At 47.5% G+C, this 6,075-nt stretch overlaps 1 protein-coding gene across 1 annotated transcript; it reads left to right on the top strand.

Moving 5' to 3' along the window:
* The first annotated feature begins 511 nt into the window (after window positions 1-511).
* C1QBP (complement C1q binding protein) lies at window positions 512-6,036 on the top strand. The gene is made up of 6 exons (XM_019718102.2): window positions 512-830; window positions 1,419-1,569; window positions 3,691-3,784; window positions 5,050-5,145; window positions 5,378-5,500; window positions 5,645-6,036. The coding sequence occupies exons 1-6, from the start codon at window positions 605-607 to the stop codon at window positions 5,792-5,794; spliced, it is 840 nt and encodes a 279-aa protein (XP_019573661.1). The 5' UTR covers window positions 512-604; the 3' UTR covers window positions 5,795-6,036.
* The last annotated feature ends 39 nt before the right edge of the window (window positions 6,037-6,075 follow it).

Below are 6,075 nucleotides of genomic sequence, written 5' to 3'. Positions count from 1 at the left end.
AGGTCGCAGGAATTAACCAGGGATCCTGCCCTTCAGGATCTCCGAGTCCGGTTGGGGTGAGGGGAGGCTGCCAGGTAAACCAGCAGTGCCAGGAGGTTTCTCCTGAGAAAAGAGTGACGTGTAGCGGCAGGGGATGTGCCGGCGTGAGTTTCTATCATGGAAGAGAGGAGGTTACAGGAAGGCATCTTAAAGGAGATGACCTTGAAGGCTAGTCTTTAAGTTGTTGGCGGCGGCAAGAGTGCGTTCTGCGAAGTCACAGCCTGGCGTGCTCTCAGACCAGCAGATGGAAATTTGGAAAGTGTAAGCAGCTGCTGGAGAGAAGTGATGCTGGCGAATCAAACAGAAAGCTGCACACCAGACTCACGCTTGCTGATTCCGATAAAAAGTTAGGTAGCGGATTTGCGGCCTCCCCGGGACGCTGCTCAGGAGCGCGCCGCCCACCGCCCCCAGCAGAGGGGGCAGTCCTACCCACCGCGTGTGACCCGCAAAGCGACGCTGCGGAAGCGCTTCCTGGGCGGGGGCGGGACTTCCGGCGGCGAGCTCGGTCGGGTTACGCCTTGGCCCGAGTCGTCCTCATCCGCACGTGTCCGCTGCAGCTTTCGCGATGCTTCCTCTGCTGCGCTGCGTGCCCCGAGCCTTGGGCTCCGCCGTCGCCGGCCTCCGCGCCGCCGCGCCCTTCCCGCCGCTCAGGCCGCTCCTGCAGCCCGCGCCCCGGCCGTGCGCCCGGCCCTTCGGGCTCCTCAGCGTGCGCTCGGGATCTGCGCGACTGCCCAGCCTCCTGCGGCCTCGCAGACCCTGCTCCTGCGGCTGCGGCGCGCTGCACACGGAAGGTGAGTTCGCGCACGTGGGCCGGGGCCGGGAGGGGTAGGTTTCCTGAATGGGGTGGGGGTCCGGGAAGTGTAGACCACGAGTGGGCCCCGCGAGGTCCGAAACGTTATCCCAGTGTTGGGCAACCAGAGGAGGAAACCCACGTGTGATCACATTTCCCCTTTTCCCTGTCCGCTAAGTGTTTCATTTTAGGGTGAGATGTACAATTAAATCCTGGAAACCGACTTTAAACTTAGTCTCAAGAATGGAACTTAAGGAAGGCCCAAGGTTGTGGTTGAAAGGAACGTGGTTATGCCTTTTGGCAAGTGGGAGAGGGTAATTGGGAACTCGTGCGTTGTGTGAAACGTGGTCATGATAATGAGTTCGTTGTTGCAAATCACTTTTCCAGAATAGAGCTGGGCTTCCCACATGTATTACAGCATTTTTACAGAGAAGGAAACAGGCTTAGTGGATGTGAGTTGGACTAAGTTCCCAGAGAATGATTATTAACAGTCCAAGTCCAGATTTCTGGCTGGTGTAACCTGGGTCATTTGTACGTTTTAAACTGATGGGCTTTTCTTTTTCTGTATTTTAATGGATTTTCGTTGTAGGAGACAAAGCTTTTGTTGAATTCCTGAGTGATGAAATTAAGGAGGAAAAGAAGATACAGAAGCATAAGTCCCTCCCCAAGATGTCTGGGGGTTGGGAGCTGGAAGTGAATGGGACAGAAGCCAAATTAGTGCGGAATGTTGCTGGAGAAAAGTAAGTATGGTGGGCTCCAGGGGCCTAAACCCATGTCCCTGCCCCAGGTCATCCCCAGAACAGTTTAAGTTAAGGCAGGTACTTTGGTACATAGTTTCCAAGAGACAGGAGGATTCATTTGGATAATTTCCTAAGTTCCTGGTAGTTCCTTCATTGCACACAAATTTCCTGTGGGTTGGTTACTAAGGAGACAGTAAGGCGGTAGCACAAAAGTGTGTAGCCATGCCCAGCAGAAACAACTCATTCAGTAAACCCCTCCTGGTGGTGGAGGCTATGCCCTGCCTCTAGGCATGCGAATTCAGAAATTCTTATAGTAATGACAGCATCAGTTTGATCTCAGGTTTACAGTGCTTGATTCACTGCACTACAGGCTCTTGAGTAAAACAAGGCCCCTGCTTCCTGATGTTTACAGTAAATGAAAATGCAAGACATGCAACTCATATGTAACAGGATGAGATTACAGTTGTATAAATGGTTGTCATTAGAAGGGTGGGGAGCTTTTGACCTTGCTTAGCTCTTTTTATGATCCGTTTTGAGTGGATGTCTAGATATATTTCTGAAATAGGGTTCTGGCTTTTTCTTTTCTTTTTTTTTTTTTTTTTTTTGCGTAGTGGTATACTGTGTTTCTCCCCACATATACAAGTAGGTCAATTCTGTAATTTCACCTAAACCATTTTCCTAGGGTGAGTCATAGCCAGTTTGGGGGCATTATAAATAATGTTCTAGGACAGGGGTGTCAAAACTGCAGCCCGTGGGCCAACTGCAGTCCGCAATCCATTGTTAATTGGCCCGCAGCAAATTCCAAAAATATAGTTTACTTAAATAAACCAGGTGAGGCAATACGTACTTCACCTCGAGTGAGTGGCCCGGCTGTTTGTGTATTTTACCGCATATGGCCCTTGGTAAAAACCGTTGAAAAAAGTTTGGACACCCCTGCTCTAGGAGCTCAACTTGGTCATCACATTGCAGATCAGACAGATTTTGTGGCTGAACCTCAGACCATCATTGTTCCTATGGGAAAGTGGCTTCCTGGCAAGGCAGCTGGTTAGCACAGCTCCAGAGGCCACACGTTTACAGTGTGCTGTTGTGTGCACATAATGCCTGCTGGACTTGGGCAGCCCAGCAGTGTTTCAAATCTCACATCACTTCTAATTTTGACTCAAACGTTGGAACGTGATTTGTCAGGTGGATTCTTGTACCTTGAAATTGTTCATTAGTTGGTGTTTCTGGTCTGCTTTGTGGTTGTAAAACTTCCCCCAAGTACTCTGAAGAATGACTGTGCTGCAGCTTATTGTTCTTTGTGAGGCTTCCCCTTCCCGGGGCCAGGGCTGCTCTTGGTCCTTAGCTGATGCAACCCTCCAGTGCTCCTTCCTTTCCTCCAAGGGGCAGATTTTCTGCTGGAGAAAAGCTTTTTAAAAGAGACATCTATTCCATCCCACCCGCTTCTCAGCTGCTCACTGCCGCTGGAAGATGCCCTGGAAGGAGCACGGTGAGCCATGTCAGCTGGCTGTGGCCATGAGATAACCAGTGGATACAAGATGGCAGGGAGCCCCAGGATGCTGGCCTGAGCACACATGGCTCTTTTTAGCTCAGATGAACTGGGGCCTGTTAGTTTGACTTCCAGCAGATGGCACATAGTAGGCACACTTGAGACCTGCTGAATCCATCTTAGGTGGGATGTAGGCACCCAGGCTTTTCTGGAAGGTCTGTAAATAATTCAGATGTAAAGACAGCTAGGATAGAGACTTTGTTTCAATACGTATTTTTAACTGTAGCAGGTTTCCATACTTATTTAACTACTCAGTTAAGTAAGTTCCCCGTCCAGATGGGGGAACTGGTTGAGGAGCTGGGTGAAAACGGTGAAGGGATTAAGAAGCAGTACAAATTGGCAGTTACAAAATAGTCATAGGGACGTAAGTACAGCATAGCATATATAGCCAATATTGTAATAACTATGTATGGTGCCAGGTGGTTACTAGATTTATAGGGGATCACTTCATAAATTATATAAATGTCTAACCATGCTGTACACCTGAAACTAATACTGAATGTCAACTGTAATTGAAAAAAACGAAAAAGAGAACTATATCCTGTCTGATGTGTCTTCTTTTGCCTTTCTAGGATCACTGTCACTTTCAACATTAACAATAGTATCCCACCCACCTATGATGGGGAGGAAGCGCCATCCCAAGGGCAGAAGGTGGAAGAACAGGAGGTGAGCTTGTAACCCTATAACCAGCCTTTACCTCAGAATTCTGACAGGCTGTTCTCGGGGCTTAGAGGAGCAGTGTTTTTGTTTAATTTCTCTAATGCTAGAGAAATTAAGAGAGGAGAATGCAAAGGATAACCATCCTTGGGACTCTGACTTACAGAGCAGCCGTTTCTGGCCACCTTCGGCACCAGGAATAATGTATGGCCCCTTTTCTTTCCCAGGGACTGAGTAAATTACCATCTGCAAGCTTGGGCTTTATAGTTTGGCCTGTGTTCTCCTAATGGAAAGGAATGGAAACGGTTTTAAGTCTTCCATGATGGGAAGGTATTTGATAATCAGAGATTATCATTTGGAGTGTTTCCAAGTGAGGGATGTTCTAACATGTCACAGGCTGGTAATAAACACCAGCCACTTAACCAAAGTAGCAAAGCCAGGGGCATCAGATTTAATTTAACATCAGAGATTTTGGCCACGTCTTCGCTTATGTTGCTGGCCCTGTTTGTTGGACCTGGATGGTGGCCAGACTTCAAACATTTTAGGAAGCAGTGTGTCTAGCCTAGAAACCAGCTGGTTTGAGGGCCACCGGGTCCCCAGACTTTCTGACTAAGCAGGCACCTGTATTGTCTCATGAACTAGCACAGCTCCCTGCTGTGTTGCTGTCTCAGCCACCCCGACTAGGATCTCTTTGACATTGGATGGCTCACCATCAAAGGGCGAGTGGCTGTGATTATTCATACTAAGACTGCCAGTTAGCCAGATGCACCGGCCTTTGGTCCTGGGCCGTAGGAAGATCCTGAAATAGTCAGTTGGAAAGAGATCTTAGAGCTTTAGGCCAGCTTTGCAGTTTATGGAGAAAAAGGCCCAGGAAGATTAAGGAATGATCGAGACCTCAGTTAATTGGCACATAGCTGGGGCTGGAATTCAGATTTCTTAATTCTAAACCTAGTATGTTATTTAGGGTGCTAATAGAGATGGCTGTTCTAAATATAGGGTACTCTGCCCTCTAAAACATAGTCTTTAGAAGATCAATAGGAAGAATTCATCCCAGTCTCCTGAATAAGCCGGTATGTGGCTTTAATACCCCATGTTAAATAAAGATTCTAGGCTCCTTATTTAGAAACACTGTAGCATAAGACTTTAACAATGGCTACATAATATCCTGATAATGGTGGCTGCCAAACCCCCTGAATTGTCTGAGACCTTTGGTCCGGGCAACCAACCCACCCCTGCCAACAATGGCATGTGCTGACTTGTTCTTATTTCCCCAGCCTGAATTAACATCCACTCCCAATTTCGTGGTTGAAGTAATAAAGAGTGGTGGCAAGAAGACCCTTGTGCTCGACTGTCACTATCCAGAAGATGAGGTATGTAGGATGGAGTCCTAGCACCTTGGCATCCCTGGGGACAAGGAGGGCCTCCAGAGGTCTTACTGGTCCTTTTCTAGTTTAGGCCAGCAAAGCAGGGGAGGAGAGGTATGGGGAGTCAGGGAGCAAGGTTAAAGTCTGGTTAGTTTTAACCTGTAAATAGTCCTTTTCTTTGCATGAGTCTGGGTTGTCCTGGAAAACCCTTCAGTTTCCCCAACTATTGTCTCTTCAGGTTGGACAAGAAGAAGAGGACGAGAGTGACATTTTCTCCATCAGGGAAGTGAGCTTTCAGTCCACTGGCGAGTCAGAATGGAAGGACACAAATTACACACTCAACACAGATTCCCTGGACTGGGTGAGTGCTTGATAAGATGGGGTGCTCTTGGGCCTTGCAGGGGAGACTCATAGTCCAAGGAGAGACCAAGAAGCATTTTAATTAGTAAATGTTACAGATGAAGTCTTTTTTTTTTTTTTTAAGTAGTAAATGTTTCTCCTATAGGCCTTATACGACCACTTAATGGATTTTCTTGCGGACCGAGGGGTGGACAACACTTTTGCGGATGAGCTGGTGGAGCTCAGCACGGCCCTGGAGCACCAGGAGTACATTACTTTTCTCGAAGACCTCAGAGGCTTTGTCAAGAGCCAGTAGAACAGACAGGACACTGAACACCTTCACTTTATGGCAGGCTTTGGCCAGTGAACAAAACCTACTCTGAGGCCAGACATGTGCATTGAAATGGTTTTCCTCCTGATCATGGAAAATAATTCAAATTTAAATTATTTCTGTTGCCTTCTTATTTGCTATTCATTTATTTCTTCCCTACAAATCTATTATTTCTAGTTTTTTGTATATCATAATGATGGACAATAAAATTGGTTTGTCCCCGCTCAGGTGATTTGTCTTTTCTGTTTCTATTCCTTCCCCCTTCA

Source organism: Rhinolophus sinicus, linkage group LG15, assembly GCF_036562045.2.
Source record: "Rhinolophus sinicus isolate RSC01 linkage group LG15, ASM3656204v1, whole genome shotgun sequence".
NCBI classification, from domain to species: domain Eukaryota; kingdom Metazoa; phylum Chordata; class Mammalia; order Chiroptera; family Rhinolophidae; genus Rhinolophus; species Rhinolophus sinicus.
The sequence above is the reverse complement of the archived record's forward strand: the minus strand, read 5'-3'. Positions and strand labels throughout refer to the sequence as shown.